We start from the raw sequence: 18,479 nt of genomic DNA on the forward strand, positions 1-18,479 counted from the left end.
CACATCAGTTATCAGCTAGCCATCTAACTATATTCTAACTCTAAACCTTTAGCGACTCCGCTTTACTCTTATTTTGCGACACCACCCTCTAGTGGTGCAATATGATATAAACATTACAGAACACAACATCTCCTCTCTCTTTATAAAAAGAGTTCACCAAATAGCGTAGTACAGAAATAAAGTAATTCACTGTTTAGCAAACCAAACATACACTGGTGAACTTAAATGTCGCAATAGTTATAACATCCAAATACTACAACTAGAAAAGCTAAATAAGCCTGAAATTGTAAAATGAAAAGAAATTATTCCAGTTTTTCCATTACAATTTCTTTCTTAGTGCATTGGTGGCAGGAAATTAGTTCTTCTTAAACCCAAAATAGAACAAGTAATGACATTTCTCTAATGTCCTTTTTCAAGCAACCTATTATGGTACAATATAGTCTTTGTGCCAGCGAGGCTTGTACTTGACACGTGGCAGTCTTCTGGCAGTAGGTGAGCCAGTGTGAGTGTGGTGCAACCTAGCAGTGTCAGCATTCTTATCAGTCACTGGGCGACAGCGTGCTAGATGAGTGGCATTCCAAATCTTTCCATCACTCAGCAAGAAGGCATTCGAGCCTTTGGCTTTTGTTACTGTTACAGGAGGGGTAAATCTGGGATGTCCTTTAGGGACATGGTGGGGTTTCCTTATCCTCACACTCTCTCCTGGTAGAAAAGAAGGTTTCCGTGCGTGACGCCTACCATCAGTGTAACGTTGCATTTTCAACTGATATTTCTGAACTGAGTGACGTGCAACGTCATCCAGTGGAGACACAGCAGGAGGCAAAGGGAGAGAGGGAAGTAGTTGCATGCGGTGTTGCACGGTAAACTTGAAGCCAATCCAGCACAGTCGCCTTCCATGGTTTTGACTGCTGGATTGCTGTCTGGATACAGGTGCGGAGGGCTCGATGAAACCGTTCGATTGCTCCGTTTGCAGCTGGGTAGTAGACAGAGGTTCTGCTGTGGGAGATGCCTCTATTCTGGAGGAACGAGGTGAACATTACAGAGGTGAACTGTGTACCATTGTCAGTTACGATGTTCTCTGGGTTGCCATGACGACTAAAGACAGATGAGAGGAACTGAATGACATCATCAGTAGTAGCAGAAGGTGAAAAGGCAAGCTCAGGCCATTTGGAGTAGTAGTCAGTCAATGTTATGACGTATCTACAAGCAGGTATTGCAGTATCAAAAGGCCCAACAATGTCAAGACCAAGTTTTTTCCACGGTCCATCAGGCAGTGGGATGGGTTGGAGAGGAGCAGGATTAGTATGTGCAGTTTTGTCATTGGACTGGCAAAGGAGGCATGAGGTTATGGCAGACTGAACTTGTGAGTCCATTTTTGGCCACCAGTAGAGATCTCGTAATCTTTGTTTTGTGCGCACAATCCCTTGGTGACTTTCATGTGCCAGTGCAATGAGTTTAGGTCTCACTGAAAGTGGTGCAATGAGCCTTGAGCCTCTGAGAACATAATCACGTAGGGTTGAGAGTTCATTACGGATTTTGTAGTAAGGTGCAAGCGTGACATCAAGTGCTTTGATTGACGCAGGCCAGCCACTTTGTATTTGTGAACGCAAAGCAACCAGTTCAGGGCAAGTTGAACAGGCAGAGTCAAAGTCCGCAACTGGAAGAGAGGACATGGCAGCAGAAACTTGGGCTACCATTTCATGATCTGCATCCAATGTGGGATGGGAAGAAACAGGCAGGGGCAGGCGAGAAAGACAGTCAGCTGTATAGTTCTGAGAACCTGGGCGGTAAATAACATCATAGTCAAAACACAGGAGGCGGGCAGACCAGCGGGCGATGCGCATTCCAGCCCTATTAATCCCTTTGGTGCTCAGCAGTGTTGTCAGAGCTTGGTGGTCTGTCCGCAGAGTAAAACGTCGGCCCCACAAATACGTTCTCCATTTCTCTGCAGCCCACACACAAGCATAAGCTTCTTTTTCAACAGTTGAATACTTTTGTTCTGTTGCAGACAGTGTGCGGGAAGCAAAGGCCACAGGTTTTTCTGTGCCATCAGGTTGCACTTGAGCAAATACAGCACCAAGCCCATAGTCACTTGCATCAGTAGAGATCACAACACGCAAGGCAGGGTCAAACAGTGCCAGTGCAGGACTATTCACCAGAAGTTTTTTTACTTCTTCAAAGCTCGCTTGTGCATCTGAAGTCCATGTGAAGGTGTTCTTGTCGTTAGCACAGGCACGCATAGGGGCTACAACAGTTGCAAAGTTTGGCAAGAACTTGGAGTACCATGACACCAAGCCTAGGAAGGATCTCAGAGCAACAGCATCAGATGGGGGAGGGGCTCTCAAAACAGCATCAATATGCTCCTCATCAGGAAGAATGCCATCAGCAGTGACAACATGACCTAGGAAGCGTAGCGATGTCTTCCTAAAATGGCATTTGTTTTCGTTAAGCACAAGTCCAGCATCTTTGAGCTTCTGCAGGACAGTGCTAAGGTTTTGGTCATGCTCAGCTGCACTTTTACTGTAGACAATAAGGTCATCCAGGTAGTTTTGGACACCTGGGAGGTCTTTAAGGATTTCAGCCATCATTTTCTGGAAAGCTGAGGGGGCAGAGGCCAGTCCATAAGGTACTCTGCAGAATCTGAAGAGTCCATCATGTGTAATGAATGCTGTCAAATCTCTGCTATCTTCATGCAGGGGCAGCTGGTAGTATGCATTTGCAAGATCAATTGTAGAAAACATTTTCGCACCGTGTAAGCTGGCAAACAATTCATCTACATGTGGTAAGGGGTAGCAATCAGTGATCACAGCTTTGTTTGGTTCACGGAGGTCTGCACACAGCCTTATTCCACCAGTTTTCCGTCCTGTCACAACAATTGGGGATACCCATGGTGATGCATCAATCCGTTCAATGACACCAGCTTTGAGTAAACGATCCAGTTCTGCTGAAACTGAAGCCCTCACAGCAAACGGGAGACGTCGCAGCTTCTGACGCACAGGTTTGACTGTTGGGTCAACTTTCACTTTATGCACAAAGGCACGCACACAGCCAATATCTGGGGCAGCAGGGATGCAAGAAGCAGGTGATGGGTTTGTAGACATCACAGAAGCAGTAGGATCAGTAGATGGAGGTAGAACAGTATTGCCTGCAATGCTGACATTCAGCGCTTCCATCAGATCTCTTCCAAGAACAGGAGTTCCTTTCCTTACAACAAAGAACACAGCTGAGGCAGATGCATTTCCTCTGCTCACTGTGACTTGCAGGCAGCCTAACACAGGGATTGTTTTCTTTGTGTATGTAACTAGTTGAAGGTCAGGTGGTTTTAGTGGCGTACCACTGAAGTGCTCTTCGTAGATGTGGTTAGGCAGGATAGAAACTGCAGAACCTGTGTCCACAATCAGTTCAATGTCCTTAGCTGATGAGGTAGGTGTGCTCACATTTATGCTGCATTGCAATCCTTTTGATGCATGAGAAGGATCTGTTAAGTAAAGGACTGTGAGTTTTGGTAAATGGACTTCCCGTACATCTCTTGTCTTGGATGAGCAGCAGACACGAGCAAAATGTCCAATTTTATGACACAGTTTACAAGTAGCTTTGGCAGCAGGACACTGACGAAAGTTGGCTAAATGACTGTTTGAACCACATCTAAAACAGTTCTTAGATGTTTTTGTTGCATGAGATGGCTTTGCAAGGTGAGTATTGTATTTATGTTTCCTCTGTATGGAGTGCGAGTGAGACTGCACAGCTTGGACTGGGGTACTGCTGTCTGCAGCTATGGATTTAGCTTGTTGAACTGCAGATTCCATTTGTGTTGCCAGTGTAACAGCTTTATCTAGTGTCAAATCAGGTTCAAGCAAGAGTCTTTCTCTTATGCTGGGGCTAGACACATGTTCAACTAGCTGATCACGGATCATTTCTTCTGTCCTGTCATCAAACTCACATTTAGAAGCAAGGTCACGCAAGCTGGCCACATACTGGATAACAGTCTCATGTGAAGCTTGTGTTCGCTTTCTGAAAGCATGTCTTTCCACAACAACATTTACCTTGGGTGAAAAGTGTTGTTCTAGGGCAGTAACAGCAGAGGCGAAAGTGTCACCTGTATTTGGCAGTGAGTAGAAAATCCTTTGTCCCTCAGTTCCTAAGCAGTGAAGTAAAGTAGCTCTTCTTCGTGCTTCAGGCCAAGCATTCCCTGTTGCATTGATCACAAGCAAATAATTGTTGAACATACGCATCCACATGTTGAATGGCAAAGCAGGATCTCCAGGGCAAGGCAAAAACATCGGCGGCGGATGGACGTTTGCAGCCATGATGACTCAGCAAAAAAACTCAAAGCAGAAAAAAACACGCAGGGGTTACTCGTCGCCAAAATGTAGTAGCGGCCGGTAATAAACCAGTCCTCATGAAGAACAGTGCTCTTTAATGAATTCAGCACAGACTAACATCAAAGAGGTAGCAGTGACACACATCAGTTATCAGCTAGCCATCTAACTATATTCTAACTCTAAACCTTTAGCGACTCCGCTTTACTCTTATTTTGCGACACCACCCTCTAGTGGTGCAATATGATATAAACATTACAGAACACAACAATAACGTAATTAAACTATAACGTGCATAAGAAGTCATCTCATTCGAAATATGAAGGGAAACCCAGTAAAGTACAGTGCTCATTCTTTTGTATCAGCAGACAGGAGAGATGAATACATAGTTTTTGAACTTTGTAAATAGTTATGTTGTCTTTCCTGCACTGTTATCAGTTTCCATCTCTGCTGCTCAGTTACATCTCATACAAGCACACCAGAAAAGATTGTCGTATCACAGTACAGACTTCGATATGGCTGTGTATATGGATAACTGTTATGGACATGCCCAGTGACTACTATGCAGCAGTTTTTTGGTTGTCCTTCTGTTCAGGAGTTTACTGTATTAGCAGCTGTCAGGAGTGATGAGAACAGAGAGTTTGGCTGTTGCTTCAGCACATCTGGATGGTCTAATTCTGCCACCTGTCGAACAGAACACTTAGTGAGTTTAAGTTAAAGATTGTGTAATCATCTTTGATTTGTGTTCATTTGTTGTTGTTTTTTTTTGGGGTTTTTTGGTACCTGTCCTTTGTCCATGACCAGAATACGATCTGCATGCATAACAGTGTTGATGCGATGCGCTATGGTGAGCACGGTGCAGTCTTTGAAGGCCTCTTTGATGGTGTTTTGAATTAGAGCATCTGTTTCTGAATCAATGGATGCTGTGGCTTCGTCTAAAAGAATAATCTGCCAAAAAATAACCAGCGTAATGGTGGTTAGAAAGAATAAAACGGTGGATGGCAAAAGTGTCATAAAATACAAAAGTGTTTACAGTGCTCATATTATTATATACTTTGAATGCACACAATGGTAATGGAAATATTGGTAGAGACATCACAAGCTAATGTGGCAGCAGTATCCCAGCCAATAAACAGTATTTGCAAATTAAATTTAGTATCATCGAAGGTGTTATGTGTGTACACACCTTGGAGTTACGGAGTAGAGCCCTAGCCATACACATCAGTTGTCTCTCACCAACAGAGAAGTTCTCTCCGTTTTCCAACACTGGTGCCTGTAGCCTTTCTTCCAGCTTGGAGATCTGATGGAACAAAATCATATTTTGGTACTGCCATTCATACCCCTCAGGCTAACAGAAAGAGGATATTCACAGCAAAAAAAGCCCACAAAATAAACTACAAAGTCGTATAATCCTTGTCTAAGGCAAGGCAATCAAAAGTTTGAACTCTTATATGGAAAGACTATTTGCAGTTAGACAGGAGCAGCATAAAGATTCTGGGACGGTGCCTCGGGCTGGAGAGCCAGTGAGATTGGCTTGCAACCCCCATGCTAGTCTTGGATTAAGGACTACTACAGTTCATTTTCGCCAGAAAGGAATTCCTGAGCAGAGATGGGCAGTAACGCGTTACTTGGTAATTAGATTACCGAGAATGTCTCATGACAGTGACATAAGCGAGTGCAACGTTCCTGACAACAGCTGTCTGCAGATCAACAATGGATAATATATCGAGTGCGGGAGAGAGTATGAGCGTGCAGCGTTTAAAGCGTGGAAGTACTGACCTTTCTCTGAGTTTGATTCCATAAAAAGTGACAAAAACATTAGTGTCCATTGTGCGTGGGAAGAAAACTTCTTTTTACAGCGAAAAAAACCCCCTAAACTTCCAAGCAAGCCCCGAGTAGCTACCACGTAATGGGAAACTCACAGACAAACTCGCGGATTCTTCCACTGACCGCTGCGGCACACCTGCACCAGGGTAAACCTCCGCCTACCCTACTCCTGCTTTACAGGTGAAAATAGAGCAACAGGACCGCTAGTCTTTGACTTCATTTATTTTCTGCTGTGTTTTACTTGCATCTATTTGAAAGAGTGAGTGTAAACACAAAAAACTATTTTATTTTATGTGCTGGAATATGCAGAAAATAGGTTTAAATGCTACATTTTTTTTTTTTTGCTTGATGCATAAAGTTAAAAGATTAAAACTAATAAAACAAGTTTTAAAAATTGACTTTTCCATTTGATTACATTTTGTATGATGGATTATGAAGAAATTAGATTTGGGCTGAAAGATCTATCGCTTTATCACCTATTCAGGTTGTAAATCGTGTTTTTTAAAAAGTAGCTAAGTAATTAATTACTTTTGAAAATAAGTAATCAGTAAAGTAACGGGATTACTTTTTTGGGGAAGTAATCAGTAATTAGTTACTGATTATTTCTTTAAGTAAGTAACTTGACCAACACTGTTCCTGAGTGTATTCTGTGATATAAATTTAGACATGCCAGAACCTTATCAAACTTGTTGTAATAAAAATCTTTAGGGTTTATTACTTCCAGGTTCATGAGAACAACATTAGTCAGCATTAGTGGTGCCATTAATAACTGCTAGAGAGTTGTTTTCCTCTGCGGAAAAACGTGTGCCTGGACAGATTGTACTATAATGGTACACAGAGGAAGGTGAACTAAATGTAGGGCACCGGGGGAAAAAGAATTCCAAATTTCAAATTTTCAATGCAAAGATAAAGTAAATATGCAGAGCTCGTCAGAGAGTAAACGATACTGGCCAGTGGCAGAAAAATTGTTAAAAATCTAATAACTGAGAGCTAACTAAAGGAAACAAAGAACAGAAGTAAAACTAAATAAACATCATGAACAACATGAACATAGGATGTGTCAAAAAAAAAAGGAAAAGAACATAAAATATATATTTGGCTCCATATTCTTTTAGGGCTATACTAATCAGACGTGTCACAGAGACTGCAGTCTTACGCGTTGCGGGTTTTAGTTTTTGTCAAAGCAAAATCTTGGATAAAAGCGAGTGGCAAAACAAACAAGACTATACAATACTGATAACATACTGAGTCCTTTATATAGGTCTTCTCCAGTGCTGCCCAAATCTCCTCATCAGTGTAGTTATTAAATGGGTCTAGGTTGTACCTGTAGGAAAAACAGCTCTTTATCTAGTGACTGACATGCAGGAGTAAAATCAGTGTGTGATTCTGTACTTCTGGTTCACTACCTTACTGTACCGATGAACAGCACAGGGTCCTGAGGGATGATGGACAACTTGCTGCGCAAATCCTGCAGGCCAATGGACATAATATCAACTCCGTCTATCTTTATGGTTCCTGCTGCAGGCTCTACTAGTCTGAATAGAGCTACTCCTAAAGAGGATTTCCCTACAGACAGCACAGAGCAGAGTAGCTGAATATTACACTATAGCTGTCGAGAAGAGCTGATTAAAATTGTAATCTGGACTATGGAATAATTAGGAATTCACTGCTATAATAATTACAACTCTGTTTCCCAAAAAAAGGAAACTGTGTAAAATGCAAATAAAGACAGATTTAATTTAACACATGAATGTTTAAAGTTATACATTTTAATGGATAGACAACAAATGATCTTTCATCTTAATCAGTGATTGGGAATAAGGAGACCATCACTAAATGGAATCAGAAACATTTTTTTCTGAGTCCAGTTTCAACCGAGGTCAGTGAGCACTTTGTTAGTGCGTCCACTGATAAAAGATCAAACTCCTACAGTGCTAAACTACAACAGCATGGCGACCTACTCAAAGAACCATGGGTCTAAACTGGTCTTCCTACAGTCCAGATTTGTCACCTATTAGCAAGTTATAAAACAGGAAATATGACAGAGACGGCTTCAAACTTAATTATTTAAATATTTCTAATTAACATATCTTTTTTTTTTTTTCAAAAATCCCACTGAATAAAAATTAAGAAAATGTAATAGCTACTAAATTCGGGGCCTTACCAGAGCCAGTCCTTCCCACGATCCCCAGCTTCTCTCCAGGTTGAATGTGGAAATCAAGGCCGTTTAGGACGATTGGTGTATTCTCTCTGTACCTCATCTTATAGTCTTTGAAGGAGACCCCCCCACTGCTAGGCCAGTCCTGTGGGATCTGAGCCTCTTTAACATGCCTGGGGGCCTCAGACTTACAATCCTGCAAATAAAAAAGTTTATTTTTTGAGTGAGGCAAACAGAGGGAATTTGGGGTTTGGTCTTGGCAAAACCATGAAAGATGGATCGTTTCCGGAGAGATATCTGACCGTGATGTATTCCTGCAGTCGCTCCACTGAGTTGAACCTTGCTTCCACTTCCGTTGACGTTCTTACTACATATTGAAGCATGCCTGTCAACTGGACAACACACAAAAGTTCTAACAAAACACAAACACACATTTCAACATGACTTAGAGGTATAACTCTGCTCTCCTTATTTACCTGTATGGTATAGGTTAGGGCCAGGCCTTTCAAGGATGGAGCGATTAAGTCATTACTGCTAAGCACCACAAACAGAGACACCAACAAGGTCGTCATAGCAGCCATGAAGTCCAGCCAGAAAGAAAGCCATCGGGTGCCAGAATGAAACAATAAAAAGTGATTGGAGTTGATGTCATTCAGGGACTTGAACCTACAATATGACACAACGACATGATGAGAGTTGAGAGCACCGATCAAAGAACACATCATTTACAGACATTTACAGAAGAACACATTATTTACTATTACGACCAGTAATAGAGAGACTTTTATTTGTTTCTGTGAAAGAGTTCTGGTGTCTTACATTTCTATGTGACTGTTTCTTGTGTTGTAAGCATGGATGGTGCTGAGGCCCTGCAGTGTAGAAGTCGTTAGTGAGATACAGGGAGAACGGCTGATATTTTCCATCTTCTTCATATGACGAATACCCCTTTGGAATAGGCTGCAGATAAATTCAAACAAATGTTGAGCAAACTGTACCTTAAACAACTATCTGCTCTCGCACTAAGACAATTTTTAAAACTTAACTCACAACAGAATAAGGGCAAACAAAGCTCCCATGATAACTACAGCCACAAGCATGTATGGAAAAACGGATGCGATGATGATAATTGTGAATGTGACTTGAAGACAAAACAGCAGGAAAGAATCCATGTGAAGAGGAAGCACAGTGTCCACCTCCTCTTGATCTTTAGAGAAACGGTTTAGAATTCGGCCCGTTGGAGTTGTGTCAAAGAAACTCATTGGACTGCCAATAATCTGTGAGAGGAAAATACAAACAACAAAAATAATCATTCTTTGAATCATTGAGCAGTTAATCTGTGTTTCAGTTGCTCATGTTGGATGGTAAACAGTGGGGATTATTTCTTGGTACCTTCTTGAACATTGTGTTGTGGAGTTTGCAGGAGGCCCTCAAGGTGACGTAAGTATAAAAGAAGCATTTGAAGAGGGCAAGTACCACCATGATGAGCATCATCACACCATAAATCGTTTGGTAATAGTGCAGGTCTGGATTTTTTGAGATGTCACCTGGATCTGAACCTGGGTTAGTCGATGACTTCGATAAAACAGACAAAATATCTTTTGTTAGTGGAGAGCGAGTGGACTTGGCATGTTGATCGTTTCAGTGGGTCTTTCTTGAACTGTCATCTTGAGTGACAACAGCTAGAGAGCAGTTTTCTAATACAGTAGTGCACGGAAACTAATTTCTTTCCAGATCCAGAATTTGCTAAATAAAGAACATAACACTCCAGCATGCAAAAGTACTGTTAAAGAACAATTTTTAGTAGTAATGGTGGTGTTGGAGCATGGTTAGGGTTAGGGTCAAGCTAAACAAGCGTAATGGGTAGACTAAGATGTGTGTACTGATAGGCTGGAATAATACGAGAGTGTACTATCGTATCGTAGGGCGATCGTGGCTCAAGAGTTGGGAGTTCGCCTTGTAATCGGAAGGTTGCCGGTTCGAGCCCCGGCTCGGACAGTCTCTGTAGTTGTGTGCTTGGGCAAGACACTTCACCTACCGCCTACTGGTGTTGGCCAGAAGGGCCGATGGCGCGATATGGCAGCCTCGTGTGGCTGTGGCTACAACTGTAGCTGCCTCCACCAGTGTGTGAATGGGTGGATGACTGGGTGTGTAAAGCGCTTTGGGGTCCCTAGGGGGGACTAGTAAAAAGTGCTATACAAACACAGGCCATTTACCATTTACCACTAAGAAATGTGCTAGCTGGAATATTATGTTCTTCATCACATTGGTTCTGCCCAGACCATTCAGTTAGCACTCTGTTCTTTACAGGTATGCTCGACCCTGTAAAAGATTCACACTGCAGCAGTATAATGAGCACATCCAATAATCTGAGCTTAATAAGAACTGCTCAAGACCAAATAAGGCCAAAGAACACTAACTCTCACAGACCTCACTTGACCACCACCTGAACTCATCACTAGTAAATATTTGTGGGTTACTTAAAAGCTGAGATAGCCTGAAAAAGCCAAAAATTCAAGGTTTTACCTTAAGTCCATTGTAACCCTCTAATTTTAAAGAGACTGGCTAACACGGACAATCTTACTTGAAACAATGTACCTTCTGGTGCTTGTAATCATCTTTATTGGATTCACTTGTGTAAGGTTACACAGTGACTGAGAGCTCATAGTCATGTCACCCAAGCTGTTTATGCATGATGAGAATTTTTTTGTGTGAATGCTAGAGAGAGAGAGGATTCTCACCCCATTACCCATTCCAAGCCAGAAGCTGAGCCACCAGTTGCTGAAGGCTGTGGATCCCATCATCAGGACCATGTTCAGGACGGTGAGAAAGACAAGAAAGTAGCCTGTAGCAAAGAGTTACAGCACAACTATTAAGTACATATTGGTACATTATTGCTCAAAATCATGTAAATGCATGTGTGTGTTGTATCAGACCTCCAGCTGCTTGACAGTACCGGTGGTAGGTTCTTAAGGAGACAGCACCCTCTGTGGAGGACTCTTGACAGACCAGCTGGTCATCAGACTTGACAGGAGCTTAAAACAGGGAAAATATTTTAATAGAGTCGTAACAGGATTAGTGACTTCCATTTGCATTGACATGCATCACATGTGCATTTCCATTATAAAAAATATTTAAAAAATCTTGGTGTAAAAAAGGGGATCACATAACAACTAAATATGTAATAGTGACAACAGCTGACAAATGGTGGGATGACACTCAGAATTAAGGGAACTTACGCTTTTGCTCAGCTGTTGTTTCATGATCCTTTTCATCTGACATGTCAAATGCTGAAGGGAAGAATAGAAGTAATTTTATCATTCTACAAACACAAAAATTGACTTAAATTATCATTGTCCACATATTGTAAGACATAACTGCAAAGAGTTGAACCACAGACCCCTACAGCAAGGAAATCTGGAAACTGATCACTTGTATACAACTGTGATCAAACATTTCTATCCTGACCTGATTGCAGGTCAATGAATGCTTTGATGCATATAAATATGATAGTAATGTTATGTCATGACCTTCACAGGTCATGTTTTTGGTATGAAGTCACAAGAATTTTGCAGGTGTTTAGTTAGAGAAAAATAACATGGGTATATAGCAAAAACAGCCAGGTCTACACGTTTGCTGCCCTGTCTTTTATTACTTTACAAGGCCTTGTTTTTGATTTACAAAACTTTGACCTGTCCCTGGTTATACAGTTGCTCTTTAACAAACAAAAGTACTGATGTGTCAACACTGCACATGCATTGGCACAGCAACATTTAGAAAGTGTCAGCGTCATCCCCCTAAACACTGGTCTCTGGACAGTGACAAAACAAACAAAAATCCCACCGTATTCAAAAAAGCACCACTACTAAAACATGTAAAGTCTGTCATGAATTCAAAAACACCCAAAAAGTTCAAATTATTAAAATGATTTTCTGCCTAGTTTTTATACCAGGGTTTGCTATCCCACTGTCTGCACGATATCTGAGCTCAACCTCTTTCAACTCAGCGGCATCCTGGGATGATAAATCCTCCTCTTCCTCTCCCTCCTCATTCTGAGTCTGACAAGCAAGAATATCAGGAACACAGCATTACAGCCCATACAAACGTATAACCACAAATGGAATGATTTGTACCTTGTTTTTACAACTGATCATTACGTTTATTGTTTTTGACATAATAAAACAATAAAGAACAGGTGAGGTGGTTTGCAGGAACATAATAATAAGAATCAAAGATAAAAATAGAAGAGGTACAAGATGCATGCTTTTAATTTAGGGTATACTTACTTTGGACTGTTCCATCTGGTAATTGCTGATGAGCTGAGCATAGCGTCCACTGGCGTTCATCAAGGTTTGGTGGTTTCCGGCCTCCCTGATCTCCCCGTCATCCAGAACCAGGATGTCATCACAGAACTCCAAATACTAGCAAGCATAAGTGAGAACAACTGTGGCAACAAAATCTACAGTGTCGTCAGACCTGTTCAAAACTATAATCACATGTACGTACACATTTATGTCATTTGACAGATGTTCTTATCTCCAGTAGCGTGACTTACGAAATGGCTTAGAACTCACGGGTAAGAGCACCAGTCAGCCAGTGACTTATGATTAGTAGGTAAACTATTAGCCAAGAAGGCCTTCTAGGTTTTTTTCAGATTTGACTGAATTTGTCCAAAATGTCATATTTAAAAATACAATTTTAGACAATATGCACATTAATTTCATGAATATGCATATTCATATTCATGAAATCTGATTTCCAGATTTCAGAGGCTCAGACCAAGCTATGATCCATCCAATTACAATATATATGGTCAGGAAAGTCTTCTTTTAACTGCTTACATCAGTTGTCATTTAGTGTTATTCTTTAGTGAAAGCACTAAAGAATGAAACAGTGTTCTTACCTGGAGCTGGTGTGTAACCAGTATGACAGATTTTCCTTGGAGCTCCTTCTTTATGCATTCTTCAAAAATATGTTTCCCCACATGAGCGTCAACAGCAGATAGAGGATCGTCAAGGAGGAAGATGTCCTTGTTGGAGTAGACTGCTCTGGCCAGGCTGATCCTCTGCTTCTGTCCCCCTGACAGATTAAGCCCCCGCTCCCCAATCTGACAAAATGTCAGTAAGACTTAATACAATCCAGAAATTTACTCAATCTTTATGGAAGAGATGGTATTATATTTTAAATATTGTAATTCATTACATTATACTAGTGCATTTATTCCATACAACACTATAGCATTATTCTGTCTCAATATACCCTCCTTTATCTTCACATAGTAGTTGCTGGAGGGGAGATATGATTGTTACAGTTTGTTTAACTTCAAATAGCTCATTATTTATTTTGAACTTTGTTGAATTGTATGTTTCAACGACTAGGACACATGACACAAGGCTTTTTTTCCTACTTATCAAGCAGATACTTGTTTATGCAGATAAGGACTTTCAATGAATTTCTTTGACAGATTAAAGAGAGATCACCTACCTCAGTTTGGTCACCGAATGGCAGAATCTTCAGGTCAGCTCTGAGGCTACAGACATCCACAACCCTGTCATATCTGTGGAGTGACAATGTAAGATAGTGCCCTGATTAAGAGAAATATAGTGTATCGAACAGAACCATTTAAATAATTCTAAAAATCCAATGAGTCCAATAACATATGTAATCAGGATAAGCACTGGTTTCTGGAAAACCTTTCTTTGAAAAAGAATTCCTTTAATTTGCTCAGATATATGGTGCCTGGTGGTTTATGAGAGGTTATGAAAGGGCCCTTTCACTTTCTGTTAAGTCAACACAACAGAGGTCAGCAAGTTTCCCTTCTCACCATCACTAAATTGAACTTCCTATTAGGGATGCACTGATACCGATACCGGTATCTGGTATCGGCCTCGATACCACATTTTCTAAAGTACTTGTACTCGTTAAAAGTCCCCCGATCCCTACTTCCTATTGTAACCCTGTCAGATAATGAAAATGACCTCCACCTTTATTACATTCTTATCTGATGCAAATTCACAAAGATAAGATGAACTTTCTTCTAGTTGAACATTTTTCATGTAAGGTAAGTCACAGGGAATATATAGTCAAATCTAAAACGCTTGCCCTCATTTTCATAGTCTTGGTTGGTGCAGTAATTAAAATCATATTGCCCCAAATGAAATTTCCTTATTTTATAATAATACCTGTTCCTTTCATATTCAAGTCTTAGCTACTCAAAAATAGTGACAAGCACTGATTTAGGTTAAATTATCAATTACTTGGTTTGGTCAAAAGGTTCCCCCATGAGGATATTTTCTTGAACAGTTCCGTGGAAAATCCAGGCCTGCTGGGAGACGTAAGCAAATGTCCCATCGGCTGTGACGGAGCCCTGAAGAAGGTACATCTAAAAGATAAAATCAAGGAGACAGAAAAGCTATATTTACTGAACATTTTATGTACGGTTAGAAATAGTAAAAACTTCTTCTTTCTCCTCATTCGTCTCTTGTTAGACCTTGCCACGGCTGATCGTATGCCCTATTCATATATATGTATTGACTTTCATCCCTTTTCTCTCCAGTGTGTACTTCCACCTCTCCAGGCTCTTTTCCACCTGCTCCACACTCTTAATAAAGATCACAGTATCATCTGCATACATCCTAGTTCACAGAGACTTCTGCCTGACCTTTTCTATCAGCATATCCATCTCCACTGCAAAGAAGAAGAGGCTCAGAGCCACTCACTGATATAATCCCATTTTCACTCCTACCACACACCTCACAACTGTCTCGTTGTCCTCGTACACGTCTTGCACCACCCTAACATACTTCTCTGCTACTGAGAGAAGTGCAGCAGCACCACAGTTTGTCTTTTGACACCCTACCATAAACTTTTTCTAGATTCACACAAAGACACACTGCAACTTCTTCTTACCTTCTCTCTACTTCTCGGTCAACAATCTCAAAGCAAACATCAAATCTATAATGCTCTTTCTTGGCATGAAGCCATCGTTCTGCTCACTGATCGTCACCTTTCTTACTAACCTACCTTCAACAATTTTTTCCTGTAGCTTCATGGTATGACTCAAAAACTTTATCACTCTCTGTCATCTACACAATTCTGAAGATAAAGTGGAAGATTACTACTATGTTTGCAAACAAACTGTAACAGCTTCCTTCTACACAAGTGTTATTCAATTCAATTCAATTCAATTTTATTTATATAGCGCCAAATCACAACAAAAGTCGCCTCAAGGCGCTTCATAGATACAGAGAAAAACCCAACAATCATATGACCCCCTATGAGCAAGCACTTTGGCGACAGTGGGAAGGATAAGATATGTAGAAGATTGTTTTGTTATATACTAAGATACAGCTTGACCCCTGCATGAAGTGGAAGTGCAAGCATGCAGAATTTCCCCAACTCAGACAGTGCCCTGCTTCTAGTCTCTGGATTGATAAGACTTGTTTAGCTTATCTGCTACATATATCCTGTTGAACTATGTTTGACCTGTGTAGGCTGACTAGTTTTCTGTCTTGCAACAGGGTAACAACAACCTATACAGGTAGGGTCTGCTTCCCCTGTTCCAGAGAATTCCTCACTTCAATCCTGCATGCCTTGTACTGACTGAATTCCTTCATGCGAGAATAAACCTCGCAAATGAACTCCAGTAGTAGGACTTATTTTATTTAATCGACTACATTTCTATAACAGACATTAGCTGAATCCTAGTAGCATTAGCACAAGTTTTGCCTAATAACGTGTCTTCAAGCTAACAAAACAAAAAGAAGAAAAAAGTTATTACACTTTTGCACATCACCCTTGCCCTGGTCATAAATGCCTTTCCAGTCTTCATCCTCTTCATAGCTGCCCTCACCTTCTTATTAATCCCCTGCACTTCCTGATTCACAAACTTTCCTCCAACAGTCCTCCTGTTTCGCTCACTGTCTACATTCATTGAATCCTCAAAGTCCTCGTTCTATCTTCTCAACACATGCAAATAACGAAAGAGTGAACAAAAAATAAATAAAAGAAAACTATAAAGAAATGATACAAAATAATAGAAAAGGTCAAAAACACAAAAGAGAAAGCAACCTGTTCCAAAATGCTGGAAATCAGTGATGTCTTTCCACTTCCCACATTCCCACAGACACCGAGCAGGTTGCCCTTCGGGAAATACCAGAGACAATTAGTTTACTTTTAATAGAATGCAGATAATCTGAGATATCATTATCAGAATTGAATCACACCTTAGGCAGTGTGAAGGAGATGTTTTTCAAAGCTGATGAGGATTCAGTCTCAGCTGTCTTGTGTTCTGACACTATGTTGGCTGTGCTGGGTGGGGGGGAAGACTGGCTTTCAGGTCTGGTCCAGGAAAATGTAGCATTTTTCATCACTATAGCCGAGTCATTATCTACCTTTTTCATCAGGTAGGGCTCAGGATTCTGGATCAGCAAAATATTCTGAAATAACAACAAACAGCATTTACAAGCTTATCTGTGTTTTTCTGCTGATATTTCTGAATGAAAGTCAGATACAAGGTGTGACAAAAGCAAGGGTAAAAGTAAGACAGGAATCAAAGCAGCGTTAAAACCAGATTTGTGATGCAGGTTGACAATATATCTTATATTTAAAGATGTGTACCTGAGATGACCTTATCATGCAAAGGATCTGCCACTGGCAGCCAGCAGTACAAAAAAATAAAAATAAAACTGTGATTTTAGAAACGTCTGAATTGTGACGTTTTGGCTCGCTTGTACATATGCTGACTTCATTATTTGAAAGTGTGTTCATATGAGCATGCATCAGTGTAAGGATATATATGACAAAAGACACAAAAAGCACAATAGAGTCACTACATGAATTGTTAACAGTTACAGAGGGCACAAAACAAATAATTTACCCTTAATCGTCTTAGTGCTACAACAGCCTCAGCTGCGGCCTTCACAGACGGGGGCAGGATAACGAGGGAGAACCTCATGCAGGTGAAGATGCCAATTGTGGTAAAAGCCTAGTAAAAACAAAGAATTATGTTAAAACACTATATATGATTGTGGAATGCAAGCAAATCGTGTTGATATTAAATGGGCCACAGCAATCTGGTTTAGCACAATTAAAGGAATGCAATAAACCTTTATTTCATTATCTTATGACTCATATCCAAACAGTCTGAGTTTCAGAACTGCAGAATCTCAGATTTGTTACTTTAAGTTGACATGTACAGTTTTAGTATACTGCTGTAGTACTCACATCAGAAGTGCTGAGAGGTAATCCCAACAAAGTGTGAACCAGAAAGGTGAGGACAGTGGCAATGGTGGGTATGATGTTGGCGATGCTTATATTAATATTCTGGACATAACTGACCTTCTGTAGTTGTTTCTTTTCATTTTTCCTTAAGCCTGTAAGAATTAAAAGTTTTTTATTAGTTAATTTTATCTTTAGTGACTTACCTTTTTTCTCCTCCGTGAATCGCAACCTTATCGTGGTGGAGGGGTTTGTGTGTCCCAGGGATCCCAGGGGCTATGTTGGCTGGGGGCTTTTGCCCCCTGGTAGGGTCTCCCATGGTTTTCACTTGACTGGACCAAAACCTATTATTATCTCATTAGTGATAATGATTAATGGCAACTTTTAGGTTCTTTTTGCCAGCATAAAAAGGATTTCATTAACAACAATCATTGGACGGACCAATACTCAGAACAATGGGGAAGAGAAAGAACTCAGTGAAGATCTCAGAAAGAGAAGTATTGATTTACACAAGACGCAGATTCCAAGATCATCATTTCAAACAATTCTAAGTATAAGAACATCGACATCAGTTTTCACACTGAGAGGCTGCCAACCAAGAAAGAAGCCCCTGCTTCAAAATCGACACCTTCAGACTTGACTGAAATTTGCACATGGACAAGCCAAATGCCCTCTGGAAAAAAGGTTTTATGGTCAGACAAGACAAAGACTGAGTTATTTGTCCACGGTGATAAGAGATACGCTTAGAGAAGTAAAGATGAGGCTTTCAAACCTAAGATAATAGTACGAGCTGTAAAGCATCATTGCCTGGGGTTCTTTTGTGGCCAGTGGTACCTCCAAATTCTTCCACTGGCACAAAATTGGTTTTGCAATCGATAAATTAGACTAACATTCAGAAGACCAGTCCAGAAGCTTAAAGCCCTAACCTCAACCCTCTTGGGGCTAGGCTTGATGATGGT

At 40.7% G+C, this 18,479-nt stretch overlaps 1 protein-coding gene across 12 annotated transcripts in view; it reads right to left on the reverse strand.

Moving 5' to 3' along the window:
* Positions 1-4,617: 4,617 nt before the first annotated feature.
* abcc12 (ATP binding cassette subfamily C member 12) overlaps positions 4,618-18,479 on the reverse strand; it is a 33,654-nt gene continuing 19,792 nt past the window's right edge. For 11 of the 12 annotated variants that reach the window (XM_087844423.1, XM_087844187.1, XM_087844378.1 and 8 more), the window contains 23 exons: positions 17,527-17,675; positions 17,180-17,287; positions 16,527-16,739; positions 16,372-16,443; positions 14,559-14,683; positions 13,786-13,858; positions 13,205-13,408; positions 12,588-12,722; positions 12,251-12,359; positions 11,541-11,591; positions 11,238-11,336; positions 11,043-11,146; positions 9,694-9,876; positions 9,352-9,578; positions 9,124-9,261; positions 8,781-8,970; positions 8,607-8,696; positions 8,311-8,500; positions 7,553-7,712; positions 7,392-7,470; positions 5,506-5,619; positions 5,103-5,267; positions 4,618-5,003 (listed from right to left, as the gene is read on the reverse strand). In XM_087844423.1, coding sequence (XP_087700549.1) covers positions 4,911-5,003; positions 5,103-5,267; positions 5,506-5,619; positions 7,392-7,470; positions 7,553-7,712; positions 8,311-8,500; positions 8,607-8,696; positions 8,781-8,970; positions 9,124-9,261; positions 9,352-9,578; positions 9,694-9,876; positions 11,043-11,146; positions 11,238-11,336; positions 11,541-11,591; positions 12,251-12,359; positions 12,588-12,722; positions 13,205-13,408; positions 13,786-13,858; positions 14,559-14,683; positions 16,372-16,443; positions 16,527-16,739; positions 17,180-17,287; positions 17,527-17,675 — 3,071 coding nt within the window. In that variant the 3' untranslated portion in view covers positions 4,618-4,910. Of the gene's footprint in view, positions 5,004-5,102; positions 5,268-5,505; positions 5,620-7,391; positions 7,471-7,552; positions 7,713-8,310; positions 8,501-8,606; positions 8,697-8,780; positions 8,971-9,123; positions 9,262-9,351; positions 9,579-9,693; positions 9,877-11,042; positions 11,147-11,237; positions 11,337-11,540; positions 11,592-12,250; positions 12,360-12,587; positions 12,723-13,204; positions 13,409-13,785; positions 13,859-14,558; positions 14,684-16,371; positions 16,444-16,526; positions 16,740-17,179; positions 17,288-17,526; positions 17,676-18,479 lie in introns of those variants that run through there. The other variant, XR_015719358.1, reaches the window with a different exon arrangement.

This window comes from Neolamprologus brichardi, chromosome 1 (genome assembly GCF_056152115.1).
Source record: "Neolamprologus brichardi isolate AB-2024 chromosome 1, ASM5615211v1, whole genome shotgun sequence".
NCBI lineage: Eukaryota > Metazoa > Chordata > Actinopteri > Cichliformes > Cichlidae > Neolamprologus > Neolamprologus brichardi.